The sequence below is a fragment of the Scyliorhinus torazame genome, chromosome 19 (assembly GCF_047496885.1).
Source record: "Scyliorhinus torazame isolate Kashiwa2021f chromosome 19, sScyTor2.1, whole genome shotgun sequence".
Taxonomy (NCBI): Eukaryota; Metazoa; Chordata; class Chondrichthyes; order Carcharhiniformes; family Scyliorhinidae; genus Scyliorhinus; species Scyliorhinus torazame.
Window position 1 is genome coordinate 133,578,170 of NC_092725.1, and position 13,962 is coordinate 133,592,131.

General features: G+C 49.7%; 1 protein-coding gene across 1 annotated transcript in view; it reads right to left on the minus strand.

The window, feature by feature from the left end:
* Positions 1 to 13,962, minus strand: part of tes (testis derived transcript (3 LIM domains)) — a 76,375-nt gene that overhangs the window by 7,368 nt on the left and 55,045 nt on the right. The window contains exon 5 of the mRNA XM_072485268.1: positions 3,106 to 3,321. Within this exon, the coding sequence (XP_072341369.1) occupies positions 3,106 to 3,321 (216 nt within the window). The remainder of the gene's footprint in view (positions 1 to 3,105; positions 3,322 to 13,962) is intronic.

A 13,962-nucleotide genomic window follows, 5' to 3' on the forward strand; every position in this document is an offset into this window, starting at 1 on the left:
AGTAAATCCCCTGCATACGACGAGGGACCTTCACTGTCCAACTCTTTAAGTTGCAGTCTTTGTTTTAAGTCAACGTTGGGAAAAATGCAAGAAAAATGAAACCCATTTGTCTTTTCTTCTTCATCAAATACTAATGTTCCAAAGTGCTATATTTACATATTCATGTTTAATTCAGGACCTGCACCAAGTTGGGACAATGAATTCCTTGTGCAACTTGCTACTACGCATCTGAACAATAATTGTTCTCAGCTCTCAATGTATACATAAAAAGGAGTGGCAACCATATAGAATAAAATTAAAATATGTAAAAAATGCTTCTTCCCCCTTTGTAACTGTGTTTACATTCAACTCTCACTGAGATTGGCCAATATATAATGTACATTCTTTTTCATTTCAGGGATACCTGAAAAGAAAGTTAAGGTGATCATAGTTTCACATATTTCGGCCATTGTACACGTCATACAAGACGACAACTGAGCGAAGCAGCTGACAAAAATGACTGTCCTGTAGATTTTCGCTGACACTAATTTCCCACTGATGCAAAAAGTGTAGGAAGCCCGGAGATGCTATGCAAATAGCTCGTCTTTTTAGGCTACATGTTGGGGGCCGTAGGCCACAATCTGATAAGTTGACCACAACAGGCCTCAACAGCTCTGAGAATCTCAATCCGTTTCAGCCTGGGACCTTTCATAAAAGCGCACATGCCCGTTTCAAAAAATTGTCTCAAGCATTTGATGAATAGAAAATAGTGCACACATCAAGTTCAATTATTGTTTGTACTTTTGTTTAGAAAACAATGTTATTATGCTGCAAACCTGACTCTCAGTCCACTCTTTAGGGAAGAGCTCAAAGTGGCGGAGGGTTTTCAAAAGATAGTCCAGAATTGTCCAATTAGTCTACCCGAGAAATGGGAATCTGTCCCATCTTCTAAGTCATCGGAAAGTTTACACTTTTCGGAGTCGAGATGTGGCTCATTCCTTTGAATTTGGGCCCCAGTATTTGACTTTCCACAAGACTGGTATGCAAAATGGCACTTTTAAAAGTGAAAAAGTGCATTTGTACTTTGAAGCATGTGGAGGTCACTGCGGGTGAACTCAGTTCTGTTCTTTTCTTAAAATAAATTTAGAGTACCCAAATTTTTTTTTTCCGACTTAAGGGGCAATTTAGTGTGGCTGATCCACCTAACCTGCACATCCTTGGGTTGTGGGGGTGAAACCCACGCAGACACAGGGAGAATGTGTAAACTCCACACAGACAGTGACCCGGGGCCCAGGATTGAACCCCTGTCCTCAGCCCCTAGGTAGTAGTGCTAATCACTGAGCCACCGTGCTGCCCAAATGGTATTCTATCCTAAAAGCGATCAAATTAGTGAAGCACATAACTGGACTGTGATTTCCCATCTGAGTGCACGTAGGGAGGGGTTAACGAAATATCTTGGGAGTCTGTAGACATTGGTTGATTTAACTAAAGAAGGCAAACTTTTGATTCCCTGTACTCCAGTTGTCAACTTCAAATTCAAAGGATTTGGGAGCTATACTGGCAGCAGCATACACTCAGTTCTGCTCTGTAGAAGTACTCTCGTGCTATTGCTCCGTCTACGAGTTCCAGCCTATAATTCAGGTTTCGCAATTGGAGCAGACTCTGCAAAGTGCCTTTTGTTGCTTCTGTGACATTGGAGAAGGGGTAAATTACAGGCTCTCTAGAAATAGCACATTGTCCCTTTCTACTGCTTACCTGCTACTTTTTAATAAATCTGTTCCGCTATTTACAGCTAAACTGCAATCTGACCGTCCTTCCCACATTTTTTAAATCTGGAAGTTGTTACCAGGGCTGGGATCATATCTGGTAAGTGACAGACAGTTATAAAAGTTTCTGTTTGTCCTTTAGATAGTATCACATGCTCAATATTTGGTAATATAAAGTCAAACACTGGCTGAGAAGAAAAACAAAGGGTCACTTGTGCACTTGGTCTTGGTCGCAGAGCATGAGGTGCATCCATGCAAAGTCTTAAAATGCGCAAGCTTTCTTTTGTTGGACAAGTTTATCATGCGCCATGCTTTCTTGATGTTTTCTTACATCTTTTATTTGGGATTCATTGCTGTTTTATGAATATTAAATTCAAACCAATCACATGTAAGAAATTTACGTGTATACACAGGAAGAATGATTCGATGAACAACACATGCATCAATAGCCACAGCACTAGGGGAACATTCACTGTATCTCTCTCCAGTCACTGAATGAACCGGCTGAGTGTTTCCAGAGTTTTCCAGCCAGTTCTGGATGTTGGCCTTTCTATGGCTAATGGCAATGTGGTGCAATGATATACAAGGTGGTGGCACAATAGCACAGTGGTTAGCACTGTTGCTTCACAGCTCCACGGTCCCAGGTTCGATTCCCGGCTTGGGTCACTGTCTGTGCCGGGTCTGCATTTCCTCCCTGTGCTTGCGTGTGTTTCCTCCGGGTTCTCTGGTTTCCTCCCACAGTCCAAAGATGGATTGGCCATGCTAAATTGCCTTTAATGTCCAATAAAGGTTAGGTGTGGTTACTGGGTTATGGGGATAGGGTGGAGGTGTGGGCTTGAGTAGGGTGCTCTTTCTAAAGGCCGGTGCAGACTCGATGGGCCGAATGGCCTCCTTCTGCATTGTAAATTCTATGATCTATGAGCTAAGATTATTCGGGCAAAGGCATGAAATATTGGTTTCACTGAAATGCATTTTGAGATTTTCAGCAGACTTTTGGGACACGTAGATATTTCTATTAGATTTGTAAATCACAGTTCAATTATTAGATGCTGCCCAATGTGTTTTACTGAAGGTCAGGATTAGAGTAAAACAGTAGCGCAATATTCGAGAGTTTTGGGATTTTACAGCCAAGATGCCACAAGTTGCTGTCGGGTTGTACAGGATGAAAACAGGCTTTCAGAAGTTATCTACTAATTTTGTTTTAAATGGTACATCAGCTCAAACATACTCAACACTGTACCAGAGTTGATCCTTTGCGTATAAGCGGGATCCCACGATTCAGTACATCTATATTAAAGAAATGTTGAAATTGGACATTTTCTGGAGTTTTGATAAGCGATAGATTTTGATTTTTTCCTACCTCATCACAGCCAGCGCACCGTGGCTTCTCGGTGTCGCAGTAGTGACGGCCGCAGTAGAGCTTTCCCTTTTTCCAGAAGTAGATCATATCCACCAGCAGCTCACTGCAGATGCAGCAGACAAAGCAGGGGGGGTGCCACAGCTTGTCATAGCCAGCCCGCTCGGCATACACGGCCGGGTCGCCCTCCTTCATGTTCAGTTTACAACGGAAGCATGCCTAAAACAAGAACAAAACTCATTCACAAAATGAAATACCAGACAACACTTAATGGTTGAAATGTGTCCCCCGGTTATATAAGAAAAGACAAAATGAAGGCCCCCAGATTAGATTGTCAGGAACAGGAGGGGGTGGGGAGTAGGCGGAATGGCCCATGAGCCTGCTCCACCATAATCTGATCGAGGCGTATCGGATCTTGGTCTCAACTCCCACTTTCCTGCCTGTCCCCCCATAGCCCCCCATTCCCCTATCATCCTCGATTCCCCTATCATCCTCGATTCCCCCATCATCCTCGATTCCCCTATCATCCTGCATTCCCCTATCATCCTGCATTCCCCTATCATCCTGCATTCCCCTATCATCCTCGATTCCTCTATCATCCTCGATTCCTCTATCATCCTCGATTCCTCTATCATCCTCGATTCCCCTATCATCCTCGATTCCCCTATCATCCTGCATTCCCCTATCATCCTGCATTCCCCTATCATCCTCGATTCTCTATCATCCTCGATTCCCCTATCATCCTGCATTCCCCTATCATCCTGCATTCCCCTATCATCCTCGATTCCCTCATCATCCTCGATTCCTCTATCATCCTCGATTCCCCTATCATCCTCGATTCCCCTATCATCCTCGATTCCCCTATCATCCTCGATTCCCCTATCATCCTCGATTCCCCTATCATCCTGCATTCCCCTATCATCCTGCATTCCCCTATCATCCTCGATTCCCCTATCATCCTCGATTCCCCTATCATCCTGCATTCCCCTATCATCCTGCATTCCCCTATCATCCTGCATTCCCCTATCATCCTCGATTCCCCTATCATCCTCGATTCCCCTATCATCCTCGATTCCCCTATCATCCTCGATTCCCCTATCATCCTGCATTCCCCTATCATCCTGCATTCCCCTATCATCCTGCATTCCCCTATCATCCTGCATTCCCCTATCATCCTGACATTCCCCCATCATCCTCGATTCCCCTATCATCCTCTATTCCCCTATCTTCCTCCATTCCCCTATCATCCTCGATTCCCCTATCATCCTCGATTCCCCTATCATCCTCGATTCCCCTATCATCCTCGATTCCCCTATCATCCTCGATTCCTCTATCATCCTCCATTCCCCTATCATCCTCGATTCCCCTATCATCCTCGATTCCCCTATCATCCTCGATTCCCCTATCATCCTCGATTCCCCTATCATCCTCGATTCCCCTATCATTCAAGAATCTGTCCAGCTCAGCATTGAATATATTCAGTGATCCGGCCTCCACGGCTCTTTGGGGTAGAGAATTCCAAACAATAAAAAGGTTGATCCGCTGAAAGAAGGAATTGCTCCTCTTCACCAATTTAAATGGATGAACCCATTGTCAATGGAATTTTCCATTGAAGCCACCCCACACTGCTGGGAAACCCGTGCGCTGCCGGCGGGAAAAGAGAATCCCAACGGCTGGAGAATTCCGGCCTCTAGTTCTGGTTTTCCAACTCACTGGAACTTTCCAAAATCCAAGGGCGTTTGGAAGATTAGTATCAATGAATCCGCTGGGCCGATTTTCCACACGCCGCCGTGGCGTATTCCGCAGCAGCAGTGGCTGCCCACCATCGGCCAGCGGCGGGATCTTCTGCTCCCGCTGCTGTCAATGGGATTTCTCGTTTTTGCACCCGTTAAACCCGGGAATCCCGTGGCGGGGGATCGCCGCCGTCGGAACGGGAAGGCCCGCCATCGGCGGGACGGCAAGTTCCCGCCAGCAAAAACGGTTGGAAAGTTCATGCCAATGTCTCTGCAGCCAATTCAAGATCTTGGCATACAGGCCATCAAGTCCAAGGATTCATCAGCAAGTCCAAGGATTCAGCAGCCTTTAATCCCATTAGCTTGCCCAGTAATTGTTGTCTACTGAAGTTTATTGGAACGCTTTAGTATCTAAAAATTAAATTCAAACAAGGTAGTTCATTAATTTAAACAATAGCTTGGCAGTTTACTGTTCCCTGGTGCCTTCTCCATGGCAACACCTCTACTAATCAGTGTCTACTTGCCAAACAATCAGCAAGTTCTTCTCATGCAGTATAAATTGTTGTTTCCTTTACAATTGGTATATTTGTGAATCTATCCTGACGAGTGCTAGGGTGGCACGGCGGCACAGTGGTTAGCACCGCTGCAGCACAGCTCCAGCGACCTGGGTTCGATTCCGGCTTGGGTCACTGTCTGTGCGGAGTCTGCACGTTCTCCCCGTGTCTGCGTGGGTTTCCTCCGGGTGCTCCGGTTTCCTCCCACAAGTCCCGAAAGACGTGCTTGTAAGGTGAATTGGTCATTCTGAATTCTCCCTCCGTGTACCCGGACAGGCGCCGGAGTGTGGTGACTAGGGAATTTTCACAGTAACTTCATTGCAGTGTTAACGTAAGCCTCTTGTGACAATAATAAAGATTATTATTGTGACTCTTTTCTAGCAAAAATCTACTTTACGAGCTCATCTCAATGCAATCTTTTCCAATTTGATTTTCCCATCCGAAGATTAAAGTTGCTCAAGATTATTGCTGTACCTTCCTTAGAAAACCCATTATTCCCAGTGAATTCTTTCCTTTGATATTTCTCATCTCCACCCAAACTGATTCTACGTTTTGATCTTCACAAAGAGTAAGAAAGGCTGGATTTGTTAATCAAGCTATCAAATTCCAGATACGGGATTGAATATATAGGTTACTTGACATGACTTTTTCAGCACATTCTCCAGTACTTTGCGGTCATGCCAATACTTCACATTTGAACTTATGTCTTATGTGTTGGGTAGGCTGGGTCGATGTGGACTGCACTTGATGCAGTGTAGCGAGAGACAGACCGCCAACACTTGATAAGATGCAACACGATTTTATTTAACATCTAAACCATTAGACATGTTCAACTGTGGGTTGACACTATGCTGACTTGACTGGAGACCTGATACTGGCCTAACCAGACTTAGGAGCTACCACATGGTGTTTGCACTGGCCAGCTCACTCACTCTGACTGTCTCAGAGGCTGGGTCCCGAGAGAGCGGGAAAACTGGTGCCCTCTGGCTTTATAGTGGTTGTGTCCGGTCTGGTGATTGGCTGCTCTGTTCTGTGCGCTTACTGGTCATCCTGTGTGTCAGTCACTGCCTGTCTGCACTCCATTGTATACATAGATGTATATTATGACAATGCCGTCAGGTTATGAATAGGATGGGAATAGAGGGATACGGACCCAGGAAGTGTAGAAGATTGTAGTTTAGTCGGGCAGCATGGTCGGCACGGGCTTGGAGGGCCGAAGGGCCTGTTCCTGTGCTGTACATTTCTTTGTTCTTTTGTTATTTAATCACAGGGCAAGAGGAAAGAGGCGGAAGAGAGGAAATTCGAGCCGAGCCCCAATTCCAGACACGTGGACACACGAACAATTGAGCAGCATTGAGTGGAGAGCGATCAGAGGCAGGGATCCTGGCCAGTTCTTTATCCCCACCCAATCACTGGGCCAACCTCGTCTATCATTGCCCAACTGAGACAAACAAACCTAACAAGACCTAGGATTGAACTCACGGTTCTCCTGATCTTAGCTCATTCACTAACTGGTCCTCAATCACTCAGTCTTAAACCAGGAAATAAATGACAAAATTTTAATTGCAGTCACAGAATCACTCCTGCAATTCAATATTAGTTTTAGTGTTATTCCTGCTTAGCTGCATGTTAGCAGTCTGCCTGCTACCACAAGGGCATTTGGACCCATATTTCAGCTTCACATTTCAGCACCCGATTGAAGAATTGCTGCAATGACAGGGCCACTGGCTTTTGAAAGAGATGTTAAACTTGGGCTGTGGCTGTCTGCTCAGTTGGATGCAAAAGGTCCCTTGGCAGCCCCTCTCCCCGCCCCCCTCCTTATCCCAAGGATGTATTCCAAAACTAAACTGGGTTAACTGCTCATTTCTCTTACTGTTATTAGTGGGGCCTTACTGTGAACAAATTGGCTGCTGCAACTTGAAAATCCATCAAAAGACAATGGGCTGGAGTCACCCTTTTTGAGCCTAAGGGTGGAGGATCTGTGGCGTTTTACATGGCAAAAAATCAACGCCGCCCCCTCACCGATGCTGCGACCGGTGAGGGGGGGGGGGCCGTGCCGTGTAAAACACCTGGCTCCCACGATATAAACGGCCGGAGAAAGGCCGGGTCCGTAGCCGCGCACAGCGACGTCCTGCAGCGGTCGTGCCGTACAACATGGCACTGGCTGTGCACTGACCCGACCTGCCAGATAGTACCACCCTGGCCATCCTCCCATCAGTCCCCCCCCCCCCAATCAGTCCCTCAAGCCCTCGCGGAAGCCCCCCCCCCCCCCCCCCCCCCCCGGCCAGCAGCATGGCTCACACCGACTGTGGCAGCGCTGGACAAAGTCCACAGCCGCCACGCCATGTTCCCGACCGCTGAGACCACACGTCAACCGCGCGGTCGCAACTCGGCCCATCGGGGGCGGCGCATCGGGGGAGGGCCTTCAGGTGATGTCCTGAGGCCGTCACAACGCCGTGCGGCACGACGCCGCCGTTTTGGAGGGGGCGAAGCACAGAAAATCTGCGTCAAACAGGCGCCGCCCCCGGTTTCGGCATCAAAGCGGATTCTCCGCCCGATCGGCGATTACAAAATCGGCGTCGGGGAACGGGGAATTCTGCCCAATTGGTGAAAAAGTGCTTTGGGACGTCTTGAGGGCATGAAATGTTCGATCTGAACGCAAGTCTCTTCCTTCTTTCTTTTACGGGACAGGTTCTTGGGTGACCTTGAAGACAGAGTCGGTCAGTAATTCGGATTGATCCTGGACACTCTGAATTGCTGGACAAAGTAACTGGCCGCCCGTTGAGCAAATCAGAATTAGTAGAACAGTGATCACCCGCCAATACCTTCGACGTTCAACAAGGCGCATGTGAGCTCGGTCTTGTTGGCCATTTCTGCTGCTGGCAATGGTTAGCAATGTATTGAATTTGGTTACAAGTCAACTGCTAGGGCCTTAAGAATTGTTATGTTATTACAGGTTTATGAAAATAAGCCTTTGTTGCCTAGTGGTAAAATGTATATCCAGTCAAGCTAATGGAGTGGACAGACAAACCACCACCAACATGTTAGACTGGATTAGAGGACTCTATAATGTGGTCATTTAGTGCTATAAAGAAAGTGTGGATGAAGGTGGGGTGGGGGGGTCGTTGAGTGTGCCACAAATCTTCCATTTTTGCTAAGAATTACTAAGCCGGCGCAGTAGCACAGTGATTAGCACAGCTGCTTAACAGCTCCAGGGTTCCAGGTTCGATTCCCTGCTGGGTCACTGTCTGTGCGGAGTCTGCACGTTCTCCCCGTGTCTGCGTGGGTTTCCTCCGGGTGCTCCGGTTTCCTCCCACAAATCCTGAAAGACGTGCTTGTTAGGTGAATTGGGCATTCTGAATTCTCCCTCAGTGTACCCGAACAGGTGCCGGAAATGTGGCGACGGGGGAATTTTCACAGTGGCATCATTGCAGGGTTAATGTAAGCCTACTTGTGACAATAAAGATTATGATGATTATTATCAGGATATTTTATTGGAGAGAAAGGTGTTGCCATTGGGGCTAAATGCTGCTCGATTTGCGTTTCCGTTGGGGTGTTTTTCGTTCCACGATTGAGGACATGCCGGGACCGGAATTAGCGCTAAAGAACCTGACAATCTGGAGCTGCTTGTAAGCGCTCCACTTATCACACTCTTACTGCAGCCGTGACGGTGACTCTCACACTTTGCCCACCCACCCCGATTTTGGGAGTCTGAAGTGGACCCACTGCACGATGCCAATGAGGAGAGGTGGGCCGCAGACTCAAGCCTGCCCTCCTGAACACCGCCTGGGAGGTGGCAGGCAGAGGAATTAAGCGCTACCAGCCTCACCAGGAGACAGCTGGTGATCCTGAGGGTGGTGGGGGGCGGTCAATGGTGACGCCTCGGCCCCAAGAGAGGCAGTGTGCCAGGGAGGGTTCCATAGACCGCGGTGCAGGTGACCTCTGGTTGGGTTGAGCTCTGCTCGCCCACTGCTCCCTCTGCAGTGGGGCAGCGCTTCTGAGGAGTTCCAACACCTGGTGGGTCACTGATTGAGCTTGGCCATGCCCACCGCGTGACGATACCGCTGGAGTGTGAGCGATTCCAGAGAGGTGGCTAGAGGATTCCCACATCACCAGAGGCTCCGTGAACATTTACAGGACCCACTGAGCAGTCGGCAGAGTGACCCACCGGCATGGGGCACAAACTTGGCCAACGCCAACAGCTGGGGACTGACGCACAGGTTGGGAATCAGTGCAGTGAGCAAATCGCGATTGGTCACTTGAGTGCTATTATATCTAGTTTAGCACAGTGGGCTAAATAGCTGGCTTGTAATGCACGACAATGCCAGCAGCGCAAGTTCAATTCCCGTACCGGCCTCCCCGAACAGGCGCCGAAATGTGGCGACTAGGGGCTTTTCACAGTAACTTCATTGAAGCCCACTTGTGACAATAAGCAATTATTATTATTATATCTGCTCGATCGCAATTATTGATACCGGCGGTGGGAAGTGGAGAATTCAGTCCCTTAATTTGATATTCCCTTAATAATAACCTTTTATTGTCACAAGTAAGCTTACATTAACACTGCAATGAAGTTACTGTGAAAATTCCCTCGTCGCCACATTCCGTCGCCTGTTCGGGCACACTGAGGGAGAATTGAGAATGTCCAATTCACCTAACAAGCACGTCTTTCGGGAGTTGTGGGAGGAAACCGGAGCACCCGGAGGAAACCCGCGCAGACACGGGGAGAACGTGCAGATTCCGCACAGTCAGCGACCTGACCGGGAATGGGACCCTGGCGTTGTGAAGCAACAGTGCTAACCACTGTGTTACCGTGGCGTAAGATCGTAGAAACATTTTGTTACACTTCTATTCGTGAAATGTTTCAGTAAAAAATTCAGTGGCACCGACAACCACGAAACCTGTTGTGGCCCCATTGAAATTGACGACTGCTCATGGCCACAGGGTCCTGCTCTGTATCCGTAATCCGGTGACTCATCCCGGAAAGGCACGTGGGTATCAGGATCGATTGATTTTTCCCTCTCGGGGAACAACTCCCCGAGTGTCTCACCCAGTGCTGAGATTCAAATTGGAAGGTTGGTCATTACGGTGACGCTTTGGGAGAGAAGTCCAATTGGGGAGTCTCCAGCCTCTGGACTAAGTGGGAGCCGGAACAAAGTCAGGCAAAGGGAAACTCAGTTCCCTCCGGGCTGCTCACAAAAATGGGTAATTTCAAATCCAAATCTACCGCATTGCGAATTAAAATGTGGTTCAGCAGAAACGGCAACAAATCTGGACTCCTTTATTTGTCCCAAGACCCAGACAGAACTACTCGGGGAGAAAAATGAAAATAGGCCATTACGGCTGTTATGGGAACAAGGCAGTTGGCTTTTTTGGAAAGTCTGTCGCGCATGTTAATGCTAAATTTGTTTTCCCATGTTTAAGGGCTAAACTGCAAAGAAAATAATGGAAACAATGTGAGTGCATCCAAATCCCAGGGAAAGCAGTTCCTGTTTGCTGGAATGTCCCGTTTCCAAGGACTGAACGAGATCACAATAAAGCAGCCCTTAGGGGCGTGAGTGAAGGATTCTCCCTGTCGGCGAATAGCTTGTGAAATAGTTAGCTTCTGACATCTTGTCAGACTTGCCAGACACGCTGCGGAGACAACGATGATGCGGCGAACAGACCAAACTGTTTCCTTTGGCTGGAATAATAATGGCGTGAACAGAAAATGGTTTGGGGGTCTTTCGGTTTCTACATCCACTCAGTGGATTTGTCAGGATTACAGTAAATGTCCCCCTCTGCTGGTCACTGCTTGTAATGGCTCAGGATAGTTAAGTTTGGGTCTAATGTTCTGACATATTCAGAGGCAGCTTTCCCCCCCCCACCCACCCATCATCAGTAAATGTCTGATTCCCTCCCCCCCAACATGACACAAGCACGAGGGTGAGCCAGCCCGTCTGGTCTGTAGGCAGCGTGCAACGACGGAAGGTGCCATTGGATTGGCTGCAGACGGCACTTCAAATAATTCTGCAAGATAAATTTTGAGAGATTAGATGGAGGGCGGGCAGTGGGTGGGTGGGTGGGGGGGGGGGGGGGGGGGGGGGTGGGGGGGGGGGGGGGCCCAAATGGCTACGTGACATTTTGGGCAGAAACAACAGTGAGAATCTCACCATGAGATGCGGGGGCGGGCCTCGGTGACCTCGTACCAGGGTATTGCTGACTTTGGGAGGGCGGGGGAAGAGGCTATCGGTGAGGACGTCTGTGTGCGTGTGGTCAGGGAGAGGGGCGGTTGCAACGTCCGGCGTCTTTAGTCCCTATTGCAGAAAAGAAAGAGTCGGAGAATTTAGTGGGAATCTCTCCAAGCTTCAAAATAATGACTAAGGGCTGGATTCTCCCGCCAGGCCGGCCGCAAGATCGGCAAGGGTGGGACTCGGGCCATGTCGAGGCCCATCCACCTCGACTGGGAATTGCCGGTCGCCGGGCGGGCGTGGCCGGAGAGACGCCCCAAGTGCTGTCGCCGGAGTTGAATCGTGGGAACTGTGCGCTCCCGCTAGGAGCGTGGCCAGGTGATACCAAGGTCCCTCCGAGCTGGCGGGACCTTGCCGGTGAAGGTTCCGGGGGGGCCTGCGGGGGTGGGAGGGGGGTCCGACCCTAGGGGGACCCTCCGTAGTGGCCTGGCCCACGATCGGGGCCCCACCAATCGGCGGGCCGGCCTCTCTGCCCCCCCCCCGGCCTCCTTTCCTCCTGTAGCCCTGCACCATTTGGCGCCGGGGCCGGCGCGGGGAAGAAGGCCACTGCGCCTGCGTTAGTTGGCGCCGGCCCAACTGCGCATGCGCGGACCCCGCGGCGCCAGGTTCAGGCCGGGATCGGCAGCTGGAGCAGCCTGGCCCGCCCCAGCGCCGTCCTAGCTCCCTGTGGGCCGCAGAATGAGGTCCCCGAAGCCAGAGTAAAACACTCCCGTTTTTACTCCGACGTCGGCACTTAGCCACCCGATGGGAGAATCCCGCCCAAGTTTTTAAGTGCTCCAATCACCACAGACGATGGCTGCACAATGGCGTTCGCCAAGTTTCCAGGAGTCAGAGATCGACAGAATTCTAGATGCCATTGAGGAGAGGAGCGTCACGCTCTTCCCCAGGGTGGGGCACAGATTCAAGCCCACTCTTCGCAGCAGCGCCGTGGATGAGGTGACAGAGGCTGGCAGCCTCGCCAGGAGGACCGGCACGCAATGCCAAAAGGTGAGTCGCCACCTCCGAGCCCCTGGCATCACTGCGGCCCTCGCCTCTGCCCCCAGTCCCCGAGAAGCCAACAACACCCTACCTGTCTGCATCTCCCTTACACCCCACCAAACCCCGACACATGTATCATCCTCCTCGGCCACGAGCCTTGCACACACATGCCATTAGCTACAGAACCCCCATAAAACCCACCTCCCAGTGTTTCACAATATCCTTTCTGTGTCCCCAAGAATAAGGCAGCCCATAATCACCAGGAGCCCCAGAAGACTGGAGAGGGTATCCCATATATTCGGATGTCCACCCCTTAGAGAAAGGGCAACTCATGGGGGAGACCAGAGAGAGAGCAGTGGCTGCGATGGAGTCCAGCATGTGCCACACAAGCGAGAGCCCAAAGCAACACAGATTTCCCGATAGCAATGAGTCCTCCCTCTCCCACAGACCAGTCCTTCCCAAGGTCTAACCCTGTGCCATTTGCATTCCAGGATCACCATCAGACGAGTTTGTTCTCTCTCCAGCGTTTATGTTACATCTGAGCTGCCTGTCTGTGTCCTGTTCACCAGCTGCTATTCCTGTGAAGAGAGAGAGACTGACTTCCTGTTTGTCTATGTATATATGCACAGCTCCCTCTAGTGGTTACTTAGTTGTAGTGTATTTACCTTAACCCCTTGTGTATATACAGTGATGCATATCACTACACTAAGTACTGGTTTAACATGTGGTGCTCTTCATCAACAGGAAGAGCTTCCACTCCAGGAGTGTATAGTTGGTGTGTGACCACCAGCTGAACATAATGCACATCTGCGCCCAATACCAGGCAGCGCGCATGACTCTTACATCCTTACGCATTTGACGGTTCCTGGCGCTCCCTCGGGTGAGGGTTGGCTCCTGGTTGACAAGGGTTGCCCACTGAGATCATGGCTATTGACGCTTGTGCGGAGACCCTTTATAACGACGCTAAGACAGCAGTCAACAGCGTGATCGAGTGGGGCAACGGTGTACTCTAGGTGCGCTTCCGATGCCTGGACCGCTCAGGTGGGGTGCTCCAATATAACTGCCAGAGGGTCTCTAGCCTCGAGGTGGCCTGCTGTGTCCTCCATAACATTGCGCATGGGGGGTGGGGGGTTGGCGATTGACAAGTGCAGATCGCAAGAAAAAAATAACTTGCATTTTTAACAGAAAAAACGGCAAAAAAGTTATTTTCCACGGGTCTGACGAAGGGCAGCACGGTAGCATTGTGGATAGCACAATTGCTTCACAGCTCCAGGGCCCCAGGTTCGATTTCGGCTTGGGTCACTGTCTGTGCGGAGTCTGCACATCCTCCCCGTGTGTGCGTGGGTTTCCTCCGGGTGCTCCGGT